The sequence below is a fragment of the Bactrocera dorsalis genome, chromosome 2 (genome assembly GCF_023373825.1).
Source record: "Bactrocera dorsalis isolate Fly_Bdor chromosome 2, ASM2337382v1, whole genome shotgun sequence".
NCBI classification, from domain to species: domain Eukaryota; kingdom Metazoa; phylum Arthropoda; class Insecta; order Diptera; family Tephritidae; genus Bactrocera; species Bactrocera dorsalis.
The window spans coordinates 106,017,956-106,043,193 of record NC_064304.1 but is presented as its reverse complement, the minus strand read 5'-3'; the positions used below and the strand labels follow the sequence as shown (position 1 = coordinate 106,043,193).

At 37.3% G+C, this 25,238-nt stretch overlaps 2 protein-coding genes across 2 annotated transcripts in view; both read left to right on the top strand.

Moving 5' to 3' along the window:
• Positions 1-25,238, top strand: part of LOC105227053 (uncharacterized) — a 116,075-nt gene that overhangs the window by 10,116 nt on the left and 80,721 nt on the right. The gene's annotated exons all lie outside the window — the stretch shown is intronic.
• Positions 1,746-24,806, top strand: LOC105227042 (acetylcholine receptor subunit alpha-like 2). Its single transcript, XM_011206198.4, has 7 exons — positions 1,746-3,012; positions 6,125-6,279; positions 9,988-10,168; positions 10,353-10,512; positions 16,235-16,829; positions 16,965-17,166; positions 24,230-24,806. Exons 1-7 carry the CDS (start codon positions 2,779-2,781, stop codon positions 24,422-24,424), a joined length of 1,722 nt encoding a protein of 573 aa, XP_011204500.1. The 5' UTR covers positions 1,746-2,778; the 3' UTR covers positions 24,425-24,806.

The following is a 25,238-nucleotide window of genomic DNA, read 5'->3' as shown; positions in this document are numbered from 1 at the left end:
GGAGAAATTCTGAACTGATTTTGTTCACTTTTTATTAGACTAGTTCATTGTCAGAAATAGAATGTCCATTATTTTTTTTTTAAGATTTATTCAAAAGTCGTTAACTCTTAACGGGTTAATATCAAGAAAAGGTATGGAGATTCTCCCATTCGATATCTGTTCTACAAAAAACATAGTCCGATTCCGTCAACTTGATGATGAGAGTTCAAATATATGAGAAAGCTGCATTAATACTCGTATTCTAGTAAAAGAATCTTAGAAAAAGAGAGAATCTGAGAATTTGACATGCGGATATGACTAAAATGACTAAGATCGCCACGCTGATCATTTATAACGGGTAATCCAAGAGGTTCTTTTTTCAAAAGTTTTTTTTTCCAGATAACGCGTGAGTCGTGTCAAGCTATCGTTCAGTTGTTATACATTTCAATGACTCCCGCAGGAACCACGTTTCATCGCTCATCTTTATTACGAAAATTCACGTTCCGTAAAGAAAGGTCAACATAATCGGCTTACTTAGCAAACTATTCGCAACACCAGCACCCGCACATTCGCAGCAACTCGGACAGACTTGTGAAACGACTTAGCGCATTACGCGTCGACATCTTAAATTGAAAGCATACAAAATACAGCTTGTAGAAGAACTGAAACGGCTCGCCCTTCCCGAGCGACATTGCTCCGCTCTATGAGCTCTTGAAAAGCTCCAAAAAGATCCGACGTGTTCGAGCCAAATTTTGTTCAGCGATTAGACTTATTTTTGACTCAATGGGTATGTCAACAAGCAAAATTGTCGTATTTGGGAAGAAGAGCTTCCTGAAGAGATTCAATGGCTGTCATTTCATCAAGAAAAAACAACGATTTGGTTTGGTTTGACTTTTTCTGAAGGTCTATTCGAACATACCGCTTCGATTCAGGCCTTGGAGCAAAACATCACGCGTGTCATACGCCTGTAATCGGTCGAAATACTCAAACAAGTCATCGAAAATTGGACTAAACGATGGATCATCGAAAATGCAGCCGCGGCCAACACCATAAAAGAGATAATCATCAAACAATAAATGCCAAAGAATGTTGTTTGGAATGATAATAAATATTTCCCAATCAATTTGAATTTCTGTGATTTTTCTTTCAAAAAGTAATAAACCTCAAAAACCTTATATATCGTATTATACTTTAGCTGGTCGCCAACTTTTCTAAACGTATTTCTGAGTCTTACAAACTTCGTGGAAAACTTTTTATTATGGCTATTTTTTTTCTTTAATTACCACAGTTATTTAACCAAACCTCATATTTCAAAGCTCAAAAAATTTTCACTCCAATCTCCCTCGAATTGCGCAGGCAGGCTTCGATTTCGTTCAAAGCGCGCAGCCACGAATGTTTGTCAACATAGCACACTATATCAGCAGTTAGTAAACATTAAATACAGGAGACAATGTAAAGCGAGCACGCCCTTAAAATGTAATAAATTAACTACAACAAACTTGAAACTTAATACGTTGGGTATGAATAAGACTGACTGCGATATTAGTATGTGAAATCTACACGCTCTCATACTCTCAAGCAGTTAAAAGCTCCGCTCCAAGGAGAGCGAGCTTGGTACGCGACGCCTTTGCAGCCTCCAACAGCTTCCATGCGTTTCTGAGTTGAGAATTTTGTTTTCGGTGAACGAAGTGACAAATCACATCCCGCATTGTGGCACGCAATATTCTAGCGGCAGTGCCAGCGATGCTACAAAAACAATGCTCAGCGCTTCAGTATCGTTTTTGATATTTTTGCGCAAGGAACTGTGTTGACACGGCGGGCCTCAAGTGCACGAACGTAGTTTAGATAGCCAGTGCAACGAGTAATGTTACAAAATGTGTTAAATGTAAATAAATGTTATTTCTAAAGGTGTTAGACAAACAAAGTCGTATAATTCAAGTAATAGTTTAAGTTTCCGAAATAAAATAAAGTTCTTCAGAGGAACATATTTACCAAGAAAACATTTTTCCATAACTTATTGTCAAAGCGCTAAAATTGAGAACAAAAACATTGTAAAAAAACACAGAAAGCATATTTTTAGGCGCGTTGCCGCCGTCACCACCGACATTCAAGTCAATGACACAGGGTAAAGTCGTAAAAAAATATAGAAAATAACATCACGACACACATAAAGGCCGGAGCAAGCAATCAGCAAAAAAACAACAAATTCAGCAACAAAACATGCACACCACAACAATAGCAACAACACTGCATACCGCTCACGCCGAGCACGCCCAATCGTGCGCTGCACACTAGACACGAGCACACGCTCTCACCGCGACAAACTCTCAGCAACAGTTAAGCGCTGTCATTTCACGAGCCGCTTGTATTCATTCAGCTGTTCGATTTGCTGACGTTTCTATACCCAGCTTGTGTCAAAAGGGACTTTTAGTACTTGTCTGTTTAGACGTCACAGAAAAGTGTACTAAAAGCACACACAAAACCCAAAGCAACAAAATAAATAAAAAGTGATAAAAGAAGAAATCCTAAAAAAAAACAAAAAAAAAACAGAAAACACGAAGTAAAGCGTAAGGCGGGTGTAGTAAAAAACACGGTAACCACCACCACAACCGACTCCATAGCAAATCTAATATGCCTGTGCATGCAAGCATATCCGATAAGCGCCCGTAAATATGCACTGACTTGCTTTTTGTGTAACAATCAATCGTTGCCTACATTTAAGCGCGCAAAAGTTTTTTTTTAACCTTTCAAGATATGCAACTAAACGAGTATACGTATAAACTAAGCAAATTGTAGAAAATGTCTTCACTACGCAATTTAGCCACTTTTTGGCTAAATTGCAAATTTATTTGCCTTTTAATTGTGTTGCTATTGCTCTGCGAAAGCGTTGTCCAAGTGCACGCGAATCCAGATGCCAAACGGCTCTACGATGACTTACTCAGCAACTATAATCGGCTCATACGACCTGTTAGCAATAATACGGACACGGTTCTGGTAAAACTCGGTCTACGCTTATCACAGCTGATCGATTTGGTAAGTATGACTGAGTGGTGAGGTAGAGCAAGTTTATTACATTGATGTATTTAATTTTTATTGGTTGTTAGCTCAGCTATAATCGCGTAAGCCACTTAAGAAGACGATTTAATTTTTAAATAGGCAGAAGGTGTATTTTCATACATATGTATTTAAGATAGTTTCTTTAATCAGAAAAACAAGCAAGTTTCATTTTTAATCGTTTAGACAATTCGGTAAATAATAAAGGTGCCTTAAATATATATTTCCCTACCCAAGAAAGTAAGCAATCGGTCTAAAAGTAAAACCTCATTTAAATAGTCTACATTGTGTGCCGAAGCCAGGTTTATAAGTTTCCTCTCGAATAATTCCAAATATCATAATAAGATGTAACTCTTAATCTTCGAGTTCACGAACTCCTGTAAGATATTCAAACTACCTGTTGTCTAGGAATAATAGACGACGAGTAGGTCTTGGACAGAAGAACAATTGCATGATAAAGTGCCATCTTGTTAAGCGCTGGATATAAACAAAAAAATTTTTACACTTAAGGAATTAAAACTGAACTATAAGTCTAAGTTCCAAGTTCTCAATTGAAACACTCCCATAACGTTCAAATTATTATAATAAACTATTTTTAAAACCCATTTTATCTCTATTTTATTTGTAGAATTTTGTCCAACCCAAAAATTATTGGTTCATAACAATTTAAGAACAGTGTTGGTAGAGTCAGAATTTTGCTACTGTTAATCGAATATACTCGACATTCTACACTAATTTTCTTCAACATAAATGTACATATGTACTTGTATATGTCGTCCGAATTGTTTCCAATTCCAAAATATTGATCTGAAAGCTATAGAAATCGATTCTACTTGTATAATGTATCAATTTTACAGGACAATGAATGGTGCTTTCCAAGTCTATCTCTCTTTCAACCGTTAATGCGGTTGTTGTATAGTGAGTCGGTATCTTGGTAGTATAGTGAGCAAAAAATAGTAAAACCTTTTAATTTCGCGGGAAAACCTATTCGTCGGAAATTTTTTCTAACTATCAGGTTGTCATGAAGCGTATTATTACTGGCGATTACTGATTCAAACGGCCGCTTCGCTGTCAGTTTTACAATTCTCAATGGGCTGTCACCAAAGTGTCGTCAAATTTTCTACAGTAAAACTAACACCGAGTGTAGTTTTAAGTTTTTCCTTTGTACTTAAATATCGAGGGCAATAAAAGAATACATGCTCAGAGTCTTCAAAGCACTCTTCAGACTAATATCGTGCTGGTATCTGTACTGGTAGCTTCTAAAGCACCCATGTCCAACACCATCCAGGTCCCCATGTCATCTGTCGAGCCACGAATGCCGCATATAACACAACCGATCTCAAACTCATAATAAATTTCATATGTTAGATAAGTATTGATCATACCAGGCTTTGATTATGTTTGCCCACTGTGCTGAGTTGAATGCATTCTTCACATCAAGGGTGATCAGCGCGCAATATTTATCTTTACTTCGCTTGCCACTTACTGCGCATTTCGCAGTGTCAACGACACTGTACAGTGCGTCAATGGTGGACCTTTTTTTTACAACGCTGTATTGTCTTTCTGATAATCCGCCAGCTTTCTGGGTTACTAACTCCAAGCGGTTTCTCACTATGCTTTCGTTCACTTTACCAATTGTGTCGAGCATTCACAGAAGTCAAGTCGTTATGATATAGGTTCCTCCGGAGAATTTTTTGGTTTAGGAAGTAGAAAAAATCGCTGGGCTTTCAATAGAAATATCTCTTTCTTTCACGTGTTTAGCGAAACATTAAAATATACCAAAATAATGTTTTTTGCGATCTTCAAATACTACAGGGTCCACGCTCTGCTACCAAGCGCCTTCTCTCACACATCTACGCTTTAAATGAAACACAGATTTCGAAACTACTGCCAGCGAGTGTCTACCGTTTTGCTTTGACCAACACAGTTTTTGCTTTCAGATGTCGCTATTTCAGTGCATATGTTAATGCAATTGACCCATTAAATATTTTCCAATAATATTTTAACAATTTCATTTTAATATATACAGTTTTTAACATATTCAAACCACTATCATTTGGCACGCATATATAGAAACACTGGCGCCTTTAATTGTATTCAAAGTCTGAGTAACTAGTGTGCTCCGGTTGCCTGCTCCTCTGCCTATCTGGTTATCAGTAATTTCAAAATTAAATTGGGTACATTTCTCTGCTGACACCAATTTTGACGCGCACACCTGCAACCCCAACCATATCGTTGGGCAATCACAAAGGTACGCTAAAAACTTGCCTTACACCTTTAAGTCAATCAGCTCATTCACCACTAGCGCCGAAATAATATCAACGTCAACCTTTTTATTGCCAACAAAGGACATGAAAAAGTGCCAATTCAACAGCAATTTGATGGTGTCAAATAGACCCGCACACACTTACACACCGGTACAAACAATCAACTCAACTAGCCGACAGACACAGCCGCAAACACACACACAAGCACTGTATACCTAAAAGGCAAGGCAATTACTATGCAAAAGTGTTGGCTGGAAAGGAATTGTAAAAAATGGTTGGTACACATTTCTCTTCAGTTGCATGAGGAAATAAATTTAATAGTCAAGAAATTAGACTTTTCATTTGCACAATAATGAATGGAGAAGGACATGCGGGCGAAATTAAAAGCGCGCACTTTGAAACAAAAGGTCAGCAATTATAGCGAAAGAAAATCAGCACACACTCACACATACACACACATATATACTATGAAGCACATCAAAATAGAAATAGCAATGAAATGGTGAATGCAAAATGAAGCAAAGCAAAAAATGTGCAAAAATCAAAGCATACAATCAGGCGCTCGCAGGCGTTCAACAGCACAGTTGGCAATTCAGTGAGATTGCCATCGGGTTTCTTGGAATGCCTGCAGCTATTTTAACATTTTACACAATATTCAAGTGTTTGCAGCCTTTTCAATCAACTTTAGTTTTTCAAGTTGTTCCCGCCGCCACCGCTCACCTTGCTTTGGCGCGCAGTCATTTTATGCAATCACTGTGTCGATATTTAACTTGCAATATAAAAAAGAAGACCAAAAATCTAAATTAATTTTTGTTTCTTTGCAGAATTTGAAAGACCAAATCTTAACGACGAACGTTTGGCTTGAGCACGAATGGCAGGATCACAAATTCAAATGGGATCCCTCGGAATATGGCGGTGTTACCGAGTTGTATGTGCCATCCGAGCATATTTGGCTGCCCGATATAGTGCTCTATAATAAGTGAGTATTGAATAGAGTAGAATTGATTGAAGAATGGGCAAACACAAATATTTAATCTTAATAAGATACAATAAAGGGTGCTAAAATGAAATATAGCTAAAATATGTTAATATGATGGCTTGGTTCAAATTTGCCAAAGTAGCATTATACTGGTCATAATCCATCGTTACTTCCGAAGTCGAAGTGAAAAATACATCACTGAGAAAACAAAAAGTAACCTCTCGTCTACCATAGGTAGAGAAAGATACAGTTATCAACAGTAATTTCAAAGAAATCTAAAATCTGGCAAAAGTTTATCTCTCCGAGCTTTCTCGCTTGCTCGCTGTACGGAACTTAACGCTCCCCCCCCGCTAAATGCACACCGACCATAGTCACAAACTGGAGTACAAACTAGACCAGTCAATGAAGTTAAGATTCCGACTGTCAATAATCCTAAAATTTTAGGTTTGACTTTCGTAAGTCTGTGCTCCTTCACTCCTAATACGACCACAACAAAATCTTCACATGGGGAAAGGACGAAGACGTTTCGAAACATACAAGGCAATCGGCCGGTCGGTACTTAACTACGCCGCACCAATGTGGTCGCCTGGATGCAATGAAACGCAGATGGGAAGCTCCAAACTTGTCAGAACACTGCATTCCAGACTACAACAGGATACCTTTTGATGTGTCCCATCGAAAACCTGTATAGTGAGGCTCGTATGCTCTCAGTTAAGGAGCATAATGAACTCCTCTTCAAGCAGTTACTGTTGGGGTGCTTACGCAGAAATCATCCTTGCAGTCTCCTGCTTAAAGCAGAACCGCCTCCTACGAGCATCAAGAGATCATTCCTCAACTACGCCGTCCAGGCTGCGGATGCAAATAACTTCCGAAAAGCACTGACTGTCATTTACAGTGGAGCCATTAAAACCTTCATCGACTCCCTCACAGTGAATGACGTATTTGTCATGAAGCCACCACCCATTGCAGACAAAAAACTCGAGTTGACGCGAAAAACGAAAATGACTCTTGCGCAGCTTCGCTCTGAATGATGTAGTAAGTTAAATTCCTATTTTTCCAGTATAGACTCTGACATATCGATTATATGTCGCGCAGTGAGTCCCCGCATGATACTGGCCACCTCCCTACTCATCTTAGATTTGGTCCGACTCCGTCGAAACAGTACCTTTCCTGGACCTACCGTTGGATGACGTCGACAACAATTTATCTAATCCTTACCATCTTAACGGGGTGCCAAAATGTAAAGTGGGCTCAAGATCAAGTGATCCGATGGATGTGGTTCTACACCTAAGTGCACTGATATTTAATCAGGCAATCGGTGAACCTTTACCTTAGTAAGCTTGCTTTTATACCTAGTTATGTAGGAGTTAGAAAAAACGCACTGTGCAATCTCACCGCAGTCCCTAAAAGCGATAACTACTTCAAAGGCTCTCTTAGCAATGGATGTTAACCGAAAATCGCAAGTCTTGAAACAGCAGTAGCTCAAAGTTAATTTGGTATAGGGTGGCTAGTAGACAACCCACTTTAAAAAGAGAATTGGTTATTGTGGTTCGAAAAACGATTTGTGAAATTTTGTTTATTTCAAAGTCTCTTGGAAAAATGGCTAAAATGTGGCCGCTTACGGTCAAGTGTTTTTTAAGCGTCAAACTCAACTATAATCAATCAGCTATTAATAACCGAACTTACAAAAATACTCATCTACATCAACCAAATTAATCCGATTTTGTTAGCTAATCGTTTTAGAAGCCATCGTCATCTTATTATTCTAGACTAAGATCAAAAAAACATCTTTAGTGTAAGCCCCAAAACCAAACGAAGGCCAAGAGAAGAGACTTTAAATTTCGTATTCGTTATAGTCTTTACAGAATGACCGTGAAATTTGTTCACTAGTTTGAAGCTTCAGAGTCACAAGAAATCAATTCTACTACTATAAGCAAAAAATTGTAAGACTTTGTTTATAATTTTAAAATTCTTAATTTATTCGTTCATATCTATGTCTTCCTCCTGAAAATAATTCCCATCGGCCCCAATACACCTGTGTTTTTTCCAACCCTCGAAACAATTATTCAAATCAATTTTCGGAATGCTTGGAAAAGAGTTCTCAATGTGCATAGCGATTCACGCTTAATGCCTTCAATTGACTTAAAACGGTTTCCGCGGAGCGATCGTTTGAGTTCGCTGAATAGCATGAAGTCACACGGCGCTAAATCAGGCGAAAACGGTGATTTCGGCACGATATAAAATGTAGTAAGGCTCCCAAATGAACTCTACAGCTTTTTGAAGCCTTCTAATCTTTGCTAGAAGTTTTGCTCCGAAAATGTTACACCAAAATTTCAAACCTCATATTATTCCGATTTCAGTTCACAACTCATTTTTTTTCATATTAATTGCAATTTCATTTTAAATATTTTATTGAATATGTTTTCATATTGAAAATATTTATTGACTCTGATTTCGTACCACCCTGTTAGGTAAAGCAATCACAAATAACAATTACGGCTTTTCATTTTTTAATTATTCCACTTGAACACACTTTTCGCTTTCATATTCAAAAGGAATTTTAAACCAACAGAAAAGGGAAATGAAATAGTTCAAATTTCTAAACATCACAAAGTCAAATTTAATGATTATTTTGAATAATTTTACGTCATTTGGAAAATTAAGTATGGAATAAAATTAGTATCGTTACAATCCTATTAGGTACGTCAGCAATTATCCAATAACTCGAATTTCAAATTTTGTTGGTGTTGTTGTTGTAACGAGTACCTAATACTCGTTAAGATGGTAGGTATTAGATAAGTTGGCATCGACGTTATCCAACGGAAGACTCAGGAAACGGGCTGTTTCGACGAAGTCAGATCAAAGGGAGGAGGATGTCAGATGTGTAGTGTTAGCAGGTGGCTAGTGTCTTGCGGGGACTTATTGCACGCTGGACATACATCCGATATGTCAGGGTCTAGTCTGGATAAGTAAGAAAAAAGAAAGGAAAAAAAAAAGATGGTAAGTTAGGTCGTCGACTTAGCTGAGGAAGGACCTCTTGATGCTCCTAGGAGACGGTTCCGCTCCAAGCAGGTGACTGCAAGGATGATTTCAGCATAAACTGCTTGGAAAAGAGTTCATAATGCCCCTTAACTGGGAGCGTACAAATGTCCCAACAATTACTGGATTTCCCAAGTAAATGGATTGAATTTGATATAGAAATAGAGTTTCACCGAAGTACATGTGAATAATCATCGGAGATAACCACCAGCACGATGGGTATCATTTCATTCTCGAATAATCCGCTTTTACTGGAAGGAACCTCGATTTTCGATGAGGCTTAGTACAAAATCTTTAGAGGATATCTAACCATTTTAAGTAAATGTGTATTGAAGATCGAAAGATAAAAAAACTATTACAGCTTTATATCGTAAACTCTCCGGTCGAACATGGAGTCTGAACTTGAAGACTATAGAAAAATTTTAACTAAAATTTGTCTTGCAACATAGGTTGTTGACGTTTTTCCAAATAAGTGAGAAGATAACAAAGTACATGCTTTGTATTTATCGAGTAGTTACTGCAGAAATAATGGGCGTAATTTTTAATATCATCTGAAATAAATTTTTTGATAATTTGGTGTTGAAAAATTTTACTTCCAAATCCAAATTCGATCCCTTAATTAATAATGACAGAGTTTTTTCATACGTCTGCGTTTTCATTTTTCTACAGCGCTGACGGCGAATATGTCGTCACAACCATGACAAAAGCTATACTCCATTACACCGGCAAAGTTGTTTGGACGCCGCCGGCCATTTTCAAATCATCGTGCGAAATCGATGTTCGCTATTTTCCGTTCGATCAGCAAACATGCTTCATGAAGTTCGGCTCGTGGACCTATGATGGTGATCAGGTAAGTCGTAACTAGTATATGTATTGCTATAATTTTAGAAGATTCCCAACTAAAAATAGTTTGTAAAAATGTTTTTTTTTTTTTTTAAATAAATATTATTACTGTCTAAGCCTTTTTTCCCATCTATTTTTATAGGACGTTAATATATTTTATCATATCTTCTCCACTATACACTCTTCTTTAGATTGATTTAAAGCACATCAATCAGCGAAATGATAAGGACAATAAAGTCGAGATCGGTATAGATTTGCGTGAGTACTATCCCAGCGTGGAATGGGATATTTTAGGTGTACCAGCAGAGCGGCATGAGAAATACTATCCATGCTGTGCTGAACCATATCCAGGTAATTCAAAAAATAAACAATAATTATGTTGAACGTTCTTGGAATTTCAGTTGTTAAATCATAGAACTTAACTTTACTGTAGAGACTTTACAGGCTTTTGAAAATCTGATGAGGTACCGGGCATGCACTAAAAATTTCAAGAGCTGCTTCAGAGAGACTACATACAGATGAAAACGATTATATTTTGTAGTTTTAGAGATTTTCCTCAATTCAGTTTGGAACTAACAACACTTTACAAAATTTAATGTACTTTTGTAATCGGTAATTCATTTTTAAAATTTTTGGATTCTCCTGATCTCGTAGCTAATCTCAAAGAGGACTTCTCAAAAAATATGTTTGTCTGTGAGGAAGATTTTTCTGCTTAAAATTATTTCTAATCAAAAAATCTAAAGAAATATATTACAATACAAAGATGAATGCGGGTATTGATCGAAGGACTTAGCAAAATTTAGATTTTTATTAACAAAATGGCGGCTTCGATATTTGTGAAAAATCTTTACTTCAGAGTGGCTTGACTACCATTGACTAACAAATATGTAATATCTAAGAAGGCCGTGCGAAATTCGATCGATGTTGTTGTTGTTGTAGTGACAGAAAACATTCTCGAATTAATTTCAAGGAATGGTGCCGATTTGACAGACCTTGGCTGAATAAAGGACCAGGTACGTTCCGGTTACTTAGACCCGACAGTCATGAGAACGGCTTCGATCGATCGATTCAGAAAATTTTCTGACCAAGTCTAAAAACAACGTTGCGAAAAAATAGCGTTTTGGGATTCAATTAAACAATTCTCGCAAATACGCTCATATTTCCAAACTTACCGCCCCCATACCATAGCAAAAATATTTTTTTAACAAAATTCTTTCCTTTCAAGAGTGATACACTGATTATAGCGACCCTTAAACTTTTCAATGCCATTTTTGTAGTTCGATTTGCACTTTACTACAAAATAGTCCTCAGTTTAGGTGAGCATTTTTTCAATTGATAAAAATTTCTTGCCTGCGAGCATTCTTTGGAGATCTGAGAATAAGAAATAATCGCTGGGGACCAGCTCTGGAGACTACAAAGAATTCATGGCAGCATAGCCATCTTTTTTCCTGACATGTGGAACGGTGCATTGCCTTGGTGAGCCAGCAGTTTTTTTTTTTTTTGGCTTGCCTCGAAATTTCAGCATAGACTTGTCAGAAATAGTGCTATAAAACTCAGCTTGAACTGATATTGGTGAAACAGATATTATTTAGAACACTGATCAACGCATTGTTTTGATCTATAATACTGGCATAGTCCTTTTTCTAAAGTACTACCAACCAATTTTCGGGTATATCCTCATATTTCTGTATATTACTTGTAGTAACCAACTGTCCATGGCACAACATGTATATAAATGTTGTAATATTTCTGTCATAAAATAGTCAATATTCAACTGCAGTCCCTTTTTCTTCCTTTTCTTGCACTTTGAGTGCAATAATAATGTAATCATTACTCTAACCAATTCTTTATCAAATAGTCGGACTGTAGCCATTTAATTTCCACACATTTATCTTCTAACCGAGGCATGGTTATTTTGCCTTAATCCCGAAAATAATTCATTTTTCAGTATTTAACTTAATTTATTGTGCTTTTGTTGGCTTGAGAGTATACTCGGCAACGTGTTCGGTCTTTCAAGTCCCAAACCAACACAAAAAGCCTACAATGGCACTGCGCTATGAATTGAAATCGAGTAAGATACTATAGGGAATTTTCGATTCTGCAGACAAATAAATATCAGCAAATTTTTATTTGTATGTGTGTGTGTTTGTATACACACCGAATACATATATGCAGATATTACAATTGGATTATATGAAAATATGCGCATGTACATGCGTGTGTGTGCTGATAAATACGGAGTCCTGTAGGAATTTTGCGAAGCATTTTCCATTTCAAAGAACCGAAATATTAAATTAACAGTAAAATTGAACAACAATGCGCTAAAACATTTATGAAACTTTTAAATATTTCTATACGGTTGAACACACACATGTAAACATAACCACACGCACATATGCAGCAAGTCTGTGACAGCTTTTAGAGCACAAATGAGAGGATATATGCATTTATTTCATATAACTGTGCCGGTATGTGTGTGCTTTTATATGCGTGTCGTTATGTGTGTATGTATGTGATTGTGTGCCTGCTGACAAATACTCCCAGTACGCTACAACGCATGGCTGTCTAAGACTTTATTATTTTGCATGCAAAGTGTAATCAAACTGTCAACATGACCAAAACGCGCCCAGCACGCACACCAGCAAGGCACACACTCCACACTACTACTACATACATATGTATGTATAACATAACATACATGTATGCTGCCGACAAAAGCAGCATAGCACATGGAAAGCGCTTGCAATTTATAAGCCTCAAAAGTCTAACACATCATAAATCAGAAATAAGGATAATAACAAATACAACAAAAATAAGCAAAAAGCAAGAAGCGAGTAACAAAAACCAAAACCAAAGCAAAAAATAAAAATGTGTGCAGAAATTATAGTACAAAGGCAGCAATCACAGGCGGCAAAGGCGGCAGCCAAGATTTATGAGTCTCTCGTTGATTATTTCATTTCATTTCAAAATTCAATTCGGCTAAAGCTAAACCGATTAACGGTAGCGTACATTTCGTATACCTATTGTTTTATTTCTTAAAATTTTTTCTTTGCATTTTCACCTTTTTCGTTTTTTATTTGCGTCGCTTGCTCTCCCTTCACTTTGGTTTTCAATAATACACGCCTGTCAAACTGACTGCCTTTGGAATGTAATTTCCAACGGTAAGGTGTAAATTGTTTATGAGTCTCTAGTTGGTTATTTCAATGCCTAGATTTTTTAATCGTTGCTGAGATCTGGTAATTTTTCATGTACTACACTGAGAGAAAAGCATCTTTTTGCGCGATTATTAAAGAAATCTTATTTGCAATAGGATACAAGACAATAGTAAATTGAAACAATGCGACAGGAATAGGAGCAGGCTTCTTTTGTAGTAGTGTATACACAGAAGGCAGCTTCAAACTACATAAATGACTACAATTCAGTCTTTGAGGCCGAACTTGTGGGTACAACATTGGGTGCCAAGTGCCAAGCAAACTCATAAACCTTCTAGTAGATAGCCAAGTGCGATTAAGGCTATCCGTATCCGTTGCGGCAATACTAAGAATCATGCATTAATTTATGCAAGAAGGCCATAACTGCCTAAGCGGTGTCTGCCCCAATAAAGAAGAAGAGGCTATAAATAGACTCAGTAGGTAGCTCGCTCAATATCATCTGTGTACTCAGTCATATAAACGGAAATGAAAAGGCAGGCGAGCTGGCTCACTCGAGAGCAGCTGAAGACACAATTCCACTAAGCTGTCCAAGGTCTTTCAATTCCTTCAGCGTTTGTTTGAAACAATGGACCCTATCATAGAGGAACGTATCCGGTCTTGGAACACAAGCAACAAAGGGTACACCATAAAGCTGCGTTGGGGTGGCGTTAATGGTGGACAGTCCAAAAAGATCCTACAACCTTCACCTGGATGAGCTCCACTGAGTTGCTGGACCACCCGAGACCAAAATGGGTTTAATTGCTGCCGCCAGTAGTCCAGCATTAATGCGCCTTCAGTCAACAATTTACCGTTGCACATTATACAAATTTTTTAACCATCTCGTAACAAGTCCAACCCCGCTCGCATTTAAATACTATTTCAGACCTTTTTACAGTGTGATCCAGTCATTTTGTTCCATTAACAGGACTTTGTCAGCTTTTCTAGATTTCATTCTTTGACTTATGTCCCTATTCATTAAACAAAAATATTATATTGGAGATTCCCAAAAATTTGAAAATTTTCCTCCCGAATGTCCACTTTGGATGTTTTCTACGCCTTTGCTTACCTTAAAAAGTCAGTGCCATACTCCGTTTAAAAAAAGAAGAGGCACCCATCTACCTCTCTGGCTCTGGCTCAGCAAATCATTTGCCATGGATAGATAAGTATATACTAATCGCGACAGAATGAAGTATAATCTGGATTCATACGTAAAGTCGCAACCAAGCTCAGAAACCTTCTGCTGAGTCACTATCGGTGTGTGCTGTCTGACGTTGTCCTAATGAAATATAATTTATCTTTTGAGCTGGTCACTTCTAAGCAATTGCTTAATTCAGTCCATCCAATATTTAACGTTACAGGTCGGAAATAAGAGTTTGATCGTGGCAGTGCAGGTGATTGTAGATGGAGATGGGCAGGAGACCAATCCCACCAAATATATTACGAAACCTGAAAGTCCAGACCTTCAATCCTGGCTTCAGCAACATTTTCGAGCGCTCACCTAAGGTAGAAATTGGACCTTCTCGATACGCAGATGGATATTAGGTTCATGAAGTCTTTATGCCCAAACTTGTAACGCATATACGAACTTCTTGTAACATCCAGCCTTAAATGGTTCTAAACGGGTTTTGTTCAATTTGCTTACATAGACCGTCATGACTTCGGCAATTGGCCTGCTAGAGCGCTTATACATTAAAATTGTCGGAATTGAATTATTTAAACCGCCAAGAAGTAGAAGAATCATGAAAACTATTCACATTTTCAGGCGCCAGTTTTTCGTAATCTTCTTTATCAAAGAAAAACTGTAAAATATTCTTATACTGCTGGTACTTTGACGAATGCTCACACAATATCGAGAAACTGTCAAAAGTAATTTTATCCTATGAAAACTTAGTTTTATCACTTCACATCCTATGTATATGTACTGTTAATTCGACAACCCTCCAAATGAGTTTCATACCAGACTACTTACGAGAATCGTCCATTTCATTCATAGCAGAGATACAGTTATGAGACATCGGAAAGACCTTTACCCTTTCTATGTTCGGATTTCTGATGATCTCAAACGTTTCCAACAACTCTCTTAAAGCTACCCACCTGCTTTCCCAACCTAAGAAAGGTTTTTTCTAAGGCTCCAAAATTAAACATTTTCCTCGGAGATGACCTCCTCCTGCAATCCCTTCATTAAAGCGATTATAAAGTTCTATGAACTGCATTTCTATATGTCTAAGTCCATAGTGTCCCCTAAGAGATCCAATTTTTTTGGGTGAAACCCACTTCCGCTGTTTCGTCTTTTGTTGATTGCTACTCACATGATCAACGGTATAAGATATTGGTGTCTGTTATAAAGTAAAGTTCAACTGTGCGCCTAGAAGAATCAATTTGTTTGCGTCGTCTAGTGCACCCTGTTTAAGTGCTAAGGGCCATCAAAGGGTGACATGTAAAACGCAAGTTTTTTTTTTGGCAATTACCACGTTGGAAGCGGCGGTATGTAAGTGCTGGATACTGCTAATGGAAGCCTGTAACATCCAATAAACTCTACAATTTTGTGCGGAACATCTAGCTTACATACTCCGTCCGTTGGATAGGGCAAAATCGATCATGGTGAAGTCTAGAGGCTTGCCACGCCCTTGGTGGTGGTAAACGGGTGATTGGGTTAAAAAAAACCCATAGTGTCCTCTATATATATATATATATATATATATATCCAATAATTCACCACTATTTCTTAAGACTATTTAAGCACACTTTTAAGCATAACCTATACTCTTACTACTCACTCAAATTTAACCTAAAATTTGGTTAAATTTTGAAACCGCACTTTTGTCTCTATTAGTATTCTCTCTCATTATTTTATAAACACTAAACTTGTCAAATACTTTCAGATATTTTCTTCAACATAACATTGCGTCGTAAAACACTCTTCTATACCGTCAATCTCATCATACCCTGCGTCGGCATCTCCTACTTATCAGTGCTCGTATTCTACTTACCCGCCGATTCTGGTGAGAAAATCGCGCTCTGCATAAGCATTCTACTCTCGCAGACAATGTTCTTTCTGCTAATTTCGGAAATTATACCGTCTACATCGCTGGCCTTACCGCTGCTTGGCAAATATCTACTCTTCACTATGCTTTTGGTGGGGTTGAGTGTCGTCATCACGATTATCATACTCAATATACATTACCGCAAGCCGAGCACACATAAGATGGCACCGTGGGTGCGCGCCTTCTTCATCAAACGACTGCCGAAATTATTGCTGATGCGTGTGCCAAAAGATTTGCTACGCGATTTAGCGGCTAGTAAAATTAATTATGGCACCAAATTTAGTAAGACCAAATTCGGCAAGGCGCTCATGGATGAGATGCAAATGAACTCAGGCAGTTCCAGTCCGGATTCGTTGCGGCGCATGCAGGGGCGCATGGGCGGCTTAGGCGGTGGCGGTTGCAATGGACTACATGCAACCAGCGCAACCAATCGGTAATTGATTTTATTGACAGAGTTGGAAGTTTACTTATTTATTTCTTCTTTACATACATATAAGGATTTCACTTATCATTCTGTTTGTTTCTGTGTTCTCCTCTGCTTTCCTTCTTTTTGATTCCGCGGAAACAGCTTCAGCGGTCTGGTAGGCGCTTTGGGTGGCGGCTTAAGCACTCTCAGCGGTTACAATGGCTTGCCGTCGGTACTGTCCGGCCTAGACGATTCACTCAGCGATGTGGCGCAACGCAAAAAATATCCATTCGAGCTGGAAAAGGCTATTCACAATGTGATGTTCATACAGCACCACATGCAGCGACAGGATGAATTTAATGCGGTGAGTGAATACATATATACTCGCACTGCTATTAAAAGTTTATATAAATATTAAATCCGTATGCGAATATATATTTTAAATATATGTAATCTTCTTATATAGGCTTTAAGATTCCATTTGAATGATTTCTTATTTATATCAGGAGTGATGAATGCTGTAGACTATTGAAAACGTCCGTTCAAATAAAATTTATGTACACACAGATATATAGCTACCATATGTGTATCATAAAGAGCTTTTGGCTTACAGATTCAAAAACTCTTTGAAAATGTCCGCTTTGGAGAGTTCGTTTCCTCTTTTGTGATCATATGAGCTAGCTCCGAGAGCCGTATCCCTATATTTTCGGTCGAAAGGCTACAGTCAAGTTATCCTACCTTTTGAAAAATAACAAAGCAGTGGACAGCTAATTGAGATTACAGTGCTTTTTTTTCTTTTACGAGAAACATTACCATCCGGCTGGGTATTGAGTATTACCATATAGACTTTGATTTTTGAAATCGGTCCCGACTTTTCTTTGCTTTCATCTTCTTACCCACTCAAATCCACTATGCACTCATCCAAAGTTATCTCTGCAACGAGGCCAAGGCAACATGTCCTTTTTCTTTCCTCTCATCTTCACATCCAGTCAAATTCACTATTCACCTCCCTGAAGGTAGTCACAATCATGGAATCAAGGTTATCTCAGTAAAAAGTCCAAAACAATGGTTATCACATGTATTTTTCAATTAACTAGTGCTTTTAGTATCGCTCAGAATAAAGTGCGACTCATTTTAACTCAGATCTATCACAACTTAATTATGACGCTAGATTAAGGCGGGCCAGAGCCTTAATATATGGAGGTTTCCAACGCAGTCACAGAGTTCAACCGAAGTCCGTGTCTAAACGAGTTAATAATCTGTTAATTTAGCTTTACCAAATACACATAATATTAATAATAATAATAACAGTAATGAATTTTTAGATCTTACCAAAATTCAGAATGATGCCTAAGTATGTACTCACTTCGTATACATAGTATATGTATACAACTTTTTTAATTATTAAACTTTCACTATATACATAAGAAAATGCATATACGATGTACAATATATGCACAGAGTACTTCAGATGCGGTTTTCGGTAATTTTCGCTATTATTTAAAAAATTTTAATTTCACGCTCGATTGTGTCCAGTCATTACTCACAGTAATCAATACAGCGCTGTGCTGCAAATATTGATACAAATTTGTTTTAGTTTTTGTCCATTGTGTATTTACGTTTATTTTCTGGTATTGTTTTTGTTGTAATTGTTTAACTTTTCCGTTTTGCAACTTTTGTTTAAAACCCACCATTTAACTCCCACTTTAACTCATAGCTAACCATGACATACTTCAATACCGCCATTACTCGGTTCATTGCGCTCGCCTTTTGCTCTTTGCCCAGTGATTCAATATTTAGAGGCACAAATATGCCTACATAATCGAATTTCCTTTTCAGCTACTTGTCTGCCGGCGATAAACAGTTTAGCTTCCAAAAAGCTTGAAAGCTTACATTAATATTTATAATGAGGTTTAGTGACCAACATCATTATGGGTATCATTACCGCTTCGAACATTTTGTGGATTATGAATTTATCATTTTTGAACTACTTAAATGAGTTTTTGAGATCCCCTGCACGTATCGATGAGGTAATAGTATAATCGTAAAGTACTTTAAAATGAAACTAAAATTGTTACCAAACCAAAAACTATAAAAGAAACTAATAAAGAACGAAAATTTGCCGTTTACGCGAAGTATTGAAGATAATTCGATAACACGGGACCCCAAGATTTTCTATAAGTCTAAAATATAAACGGATCTGCATCCGAAACCTGCTTTTCTAGTGATCTCTTTGCCTTCAGTAAGGCTAGCCTCTCGCTAGTTTTGGGGATTTTAATTGCCCTATTGGCGTCAGTAAGGCTGGGAATCCTACCAGATGCCAACCGCAAAAGCTGTGTTAAAGTAGGTGGAAACAACTCAACACTTACTTCTGGACTGTCTTGGAAACTTGGGAACGCATACATTCAGACAAATTTATATTGGATACTAACGGTTCTTATTTTCTATGGCCTCAGAAAGGACTACATATAGCAGCCCAGGGGCGGTCTTTGATCAGCCATCATACCTACATCTATCAGATGTAAATAAATTGGGCTCTTTGTTAGCCTACACTCTGGGTGGAGAGAGATCAAAAGAAAGGAGAGAAAATAGGTTAAATCCTTGATTCCATTCCAAGACAAATTAGCTATACCTTTTACTTGAAAATCGTTATACAACAACACATGTATAACTCTCTACTTAAATTACGTCTACTTGTTGCATTCCATACTGGCCATTGTAAGCTCAAAAAGCGCAAGGAGGCTAAAACTTGTGCAAACTCCCGATTCTGCAACATGGAGCCGGAAACTTCCTGCTGTTTAACTGCACAGCAGCCTTTAGACGCAGGATTACGGCCCTGGATTCATGGATCTAAATAGGAATCTAAATAGGAATCACATCGTTGAAGTAGCACCCAGCAGAATACTAGAATTTATCGGTATGCTGGGGCTATGTGAGTCGCTGTTACAGAGGAGAGGATGCAATTGGCCTTAAATCGCTGTACAAGCCACAATTATCTAAACTTCATATTAACTTTCTACAGAAATAGGTCCAATACATATTTAGCTTACGAAATAAAAACGAACCACTAAACAAAAATTTGAAGTTTATTTCATACTACTCCTGTTTATTTAACTTGATACACTTGATCCCGTGAAGCTCCAACTTTTTCAATCCTTCAGCAAAATAAATTTTGTAGCGGTCTGCAAAGTAGGCCTCCAAGAAGGTCATAAACATCTCATTCGAAATTTGCCAAGAACGTTTGAAGAGTAAATTTTTTTTCAAATTCAAAAGCGAAAAGAAAAAAATAATCTATAAGATATTGGCAAAGACAAAGACTTTGCTTGATATTTTGGGTTTCCAACTGAATCATGGAACTCAAGTGTATGAAGAGCACAAAGCATTCAATAAATACTGTGAAGTTACGGACAAATTTCCTCGCGAGTCGTTCATCATCTACCCCTGTTAATGACGGTAACATCGAAAAGGTTAAAGGAAGCAGTGGATCTAAACACCTCTTATAGATCACCACAATACATTTTGGTTAATGTTTGGATTTTTTTGCGTGTTAATGCTAGGCCCATACACAATCATCTGAATCTTTTGCAAAAACGACATCAAGTCGGTCGCTAAAGAGATGCGTAAAACTTGAAACGTATCTCAGGACCCTACATACATGCAAACAGCATTACTGGTGACGAGACGTAGGTTTATGAATATGACGGCGAAACTACCCAACAATCTAGCGAATGGCGTTACAAAACTGAGCCGAACCCGAAAAAACTTAAATTCACTGAAAGCGTATTTTAAAATCGATAATAAGGAACACGTGAAAATGTTTTTGTTTTTGTTTTGTCAGTCCGAGAAAAGATTTAGGTTTCCTAGCTACTCTATCAATAGTTAATACTGCCAACTTTTCATTCGGTTGAAGGGGATCTGAGTTCATGACCGAAAATTCCACTGAAGGCTGCATATATTGATTTTCCTTACTTGAGGCAATCGTATATCCATTAGCTAACATCTGTCTTTCGGAACTCAAGTCATGTCATTCGCCTAACTCATTTAAAGCTCTCTATTATTAAAGAATAATTTTGCAGATCCTGTATTAGTAAAAGCCAAATTAAAATTGTTAAAGCACAATCCATACTTACAACGGTTCGTATTTTCTCAATAACTCAATTATTACAAAGATCTCACTTAATATCCATTCATCAGTTGACTGAGTAGACGAGCGGAACGATTTAGTCGCAAGTCGTCAATAACTTTCATTCAGCGAACTGTCAGCAATCCTTCAAATAAGCGTGGATTTATCTCATCTAAAACACATCGACTCATAAGGTTATAAGTCAAAGCCACACACACACACACTCCTACGGACGCGCATACGCTGAGCCGCCAACAAGTGAAAAGGCAACAAAGTTAAGCGTTACTGCTCCGCGTCCGTTTGATGTTGATTGAGCTTCTGCACATGTCAGTCAGATATGCAACAACAAATCGCAACAACAAAAAATAAATATGTTGGCGGCTGCAGCAACAGCGACAGTGAATAACCGCCAAATCACCGATAAAAATAAAAACAAAACAAACAAAAAATCCGAGCCACCGATTGTAGCGGTTTCTTTGGTCAGAGTTGGTGGACTTATTGTTGTTGTTGTTGCTATTCGGTTGGTCGCTGGCAGTCAATTGCACAAAAGTAATTAAAAGTGGATTTCGGCAATGTTGTGCTGTTACAATAAAGAGAATAAATATGCGCTAAAACGGATGTATTCGTATGTTTGAGTGTGGGTGTGTGTATGTGTATGCCCACACAGCAACAGACAAAAGTATGCACTTATGAGGGCCATCAACCCACAGTGCTTTAGCTGTGGCGCTTCTTTTGCAACAACAACAACAACAAATGACTACAGTGACTTTTTCCCTCGCAAAAGCAATAAAGCGGGTCAATCGCTACCATGCAACAATAACAACAAGCGATAACCAACTTTTGCGGTTTACATCGATCATTTGGCAATTGATTTCGATGATTGAAAGATGAACGGCCGCTAGCATTCAGCTGATAACTTCAGCAAATCCATGGATTATGAGAAGAGGCAATTCAATCGCAGACTTCGCGCGAAAAGACAGTGCAAAATTTGCCATGAGTAGTCTAAAAAGTTTGCGCGATAAAGCAAATGCGTTTTTGTAACCAATACTCTTTTGAGTGGGTTATTGAGTAGAGTTTGAGAGATAGCGGTAGAGGAATATGTTTTTCAAATGAATGGAAAATCGTTGTGGTTAACTCAGTGCTTGCCCAGCGGATAATTAAGAAAGTGTAATTAAAGAAGACAGTGCTTAGGATAATGTTCTTTGTTCCTGATTCAGCTGCTTGTTAATTTGGTGCATGTGTTTTAGTCAATAATGTTTTTTGCTTTACTCTGTGTTCCTTTCACCCATTTTCCTGTTTTTCATATTTTCAACAAATTGGAGAAAAAGAGCTCTAAGCATGATTTCAACAGACAAACCGTTATTTCTATCAAAATGTACCTGTGAGCAAAAAATGAAAAGACTTCATAATTCATAATTTTAAAATTCTTAATTTATTCTTCGAAACCAAAGTAATTCCCCTTGGTCCCAATTCACTTGTGCCAACGTTTCTCCCAATGTTCGCAACAGTTTTTAAAGTCAATTTCCGGAAAAGACTTCCGTGCGCGTAGCGATTCATGAAATCCAGTTGACTGTCTGTCTGCCCGTCCATCCGTTCAAGCTATAACTTAGTAAAAATTGAGATATCTCGATGAAACTTGATAACCAAATTTGCTGAATACAGATCTGATAAAAACTTCTACCGACAGTGTGAAAATGAATGAAATCGGATGATAATCCCTATATAATCGTACTGTTAAAAACCGAACCGAAATTGTATTAGAAAGCTTTATGGGAGCCGGTGTGAAAATTGGACGATAGGCATTGGCACCGATCACTTTTTGGTTAAATCCCATATCTCGGGATTCGACCAACCGAATTCGAAAAAATTTAGTACGTGGCATTCTTCTTATATTCTTATGTCACATTGTGAAAATGGACCAAATCGGACAATAACCACGCCTGCTTCCCATGTATAATTTCTGTTATGGTGAAAATCTGTTCTTAGTAAAAAACACGAAAAGCTGAAATAATCGGATCTTAATTGTAGAAGATGGGAAGAGGGGTGAAACGTATAAAAAAATATGTGAAAAATATTCCATTTCGATAGGAGAGGCAAGAAAGATTTTTGAATACTTCAAAACATGCAAGACTCAATACACTGGAGGTCCAAAGTCCAAAATTTCTATACACGCTGAGCGACTTGTACAAAGAATAGCTCCTGAAAACCCTGAAGTTTTATCGCGGGAGTTGATCGAAAGTTTTGTTTGGATGTTTCCATTAGTATCATACAATGCAGAGGGAACTATAACAACACCAAAAACAACACGAACATCTAGTTTTAAAAACTATGTCGCAAAAAAACGTCCTATGTTTTCCATATCGAGTAGGTAAAAAAGAACTAGAGTTGGCAAAACAATATCTAAATATGCCAACCACATTTGGAGATAAAATAATTTGGCCCGGTGAATTCAAATTCAAGCTAAAACACACGTAAGAGAGTGTGGTGTAAACCTTCTGATAAAACCACAGTGCATACAATCATCAGTGAAGCATGGAGGATGTTCTCTCATGATTTGGGACTGTTTCTCAAAATTTGGTGTTGGTAGTTTAGATAAAGTCGTTGGACGAATGACGGGTGCTTCATATGTTGACATTTTTAGCGAAAATTTGAAAATACATGCGGAAAAAGTGAACTTGAGAACGTTTATCTTCTAATAAGATAACTACCCGCAACGCTCATCTCGCCTGTCTACTCACTTTTTTGAAGAAGGCTTAATCGAAAAAATGGCCTGGCCAGCTCAGCTACCGGATTTAAATCCAATTCTGCGTTTGTGGTTAATTATGATTCCAAAATACCAAAAAGCAGCCGTACAAACTAGGAATACCTTTTCTTAGAGACGAAGCGTCAATTTGACATTATTATAATGAAATTATTAGAAAAATTGGTTCGTGGCATGCTAAAACGTCTTCATGCAGTAATTCAAAATAAAGAAAAGTGAAATATACACTTTCATTTGCTGCCTAATGTATATATATGTACGAGTATATTTTAATCTCAGAAACCCAAAAGAAATAAATTGATTCCTAAAATTATTATAAAAGAAATCTTGCGGAAATTAGTAATATAATTTTTCCATTGCATTGGACTCTTAAGCTCCTCTATCTACTAATTATATCCTTTCACATAATACACGTAACAATCAGAAAGTATAAGCACCTTTCCAAAACCAATCTCAAGCCCCTAATACTATAATACCAAAATAAAATTTCATCCTTAAAACTTATATCGGAGTAACAGCTATCAATTCCCTTTTTCTTTACAGGAAGATCAAGATTGGGGTTTTGTTGCCATGGTACTGGATCGTCTCTTTTTATGGCTCTTCATGATCGCATCCCTGGTTGGTACATTCATGATTCTATGCGAGGCACCCTCGTTGTATGACGATACGAAGCCGATCGATGTGGAGTTGTCGGTGATTGCCAAGCAACTTTATAACTTAACAGAAAAGAAGTCATAAGCACAGAAGCAGAAAGCAAAGATAAACGCGTAAATCATTAAATAATAAATAATTAAAGTAAAAGACTTCTTAAAAGAAGCTGAGCTTAATAAAATTAACACTTACTTAGAAATATGGTAAGCAAGAAGCACACAACGTGCGCGCACTGAAGGTTTTCTCGCAAGACTTGACTCTTCCAGAAACAAAATTTTAATAAGAATTAATTAAAAAGAAAGTTAAATGCGAACATGGCAAGTTATACTGCGTGTTTGCCGAGTAAAAAATAATGTTAAATTAAACAAATCACATAAATGAGAAATATTTGTAGTTAGTAAGCACTTCGAATCACATAAACCCCTAAGAAATATGAAGCATTTCAATAAAAATTTATTAAAAAGAAAAATGTGTCAAGTTTTTTTCTTATTTGGTAAACTGATCTTTTCTTATTATGGAAAGTAAGGATACCTAGAATCTTGATTTATTGGTTCATTGAGCGGGGTCGAGGGAACGACTGATTTCAAAGGAGTGCACCTAAGCCAGCAGCCAAAGTCAGTCCCAACTTAGCACTTATCAACAGCTCCATAGATTTTTTTGAAAGGTATTCAAAGTCAACCAGCTGAAGGCCTGGCATGACGAGAGGTAAGATTGTAACATTTAAGTATCCGTATGTACTTTACGAAGTTTTCTTTTGGGTCAGTGACCCTATTATGTGATGACCTCTAATGTATTCTCCAGTACCGACTTTCCCAAAGTTCACACTACCTTACAGTAATTTTGCATCAAGCCTTATATCACTGGAAACTGGAAATATAGTATTCGTAGGATCAAAATTCTT

Excerpts from the sequence above, each read along its gene's own strand:
- LOC105227042 (XM_011206198.4), top strand. The coding sequence starts at position 2,779 with ATGTCTTCACTACGCAATTTAGCCACTTTTTGGCTAAATTGCAAATTT. Across the intron at positions 3,013-6,124 it reads TATCACAGCTGATCGATTTG|AATTTGAAAGACCAAATCTT; the intron begins GTAAGTATGACT and ends GTTTCTTTGCAG. Across the intron at positions 17,167-24,229 it reads GACAGGATGAATTTAATGCG|GAAGATCAAGATTGGGGTTT; the intron begins GTGAGTGAATAC and ends TTTTCTTTACAG.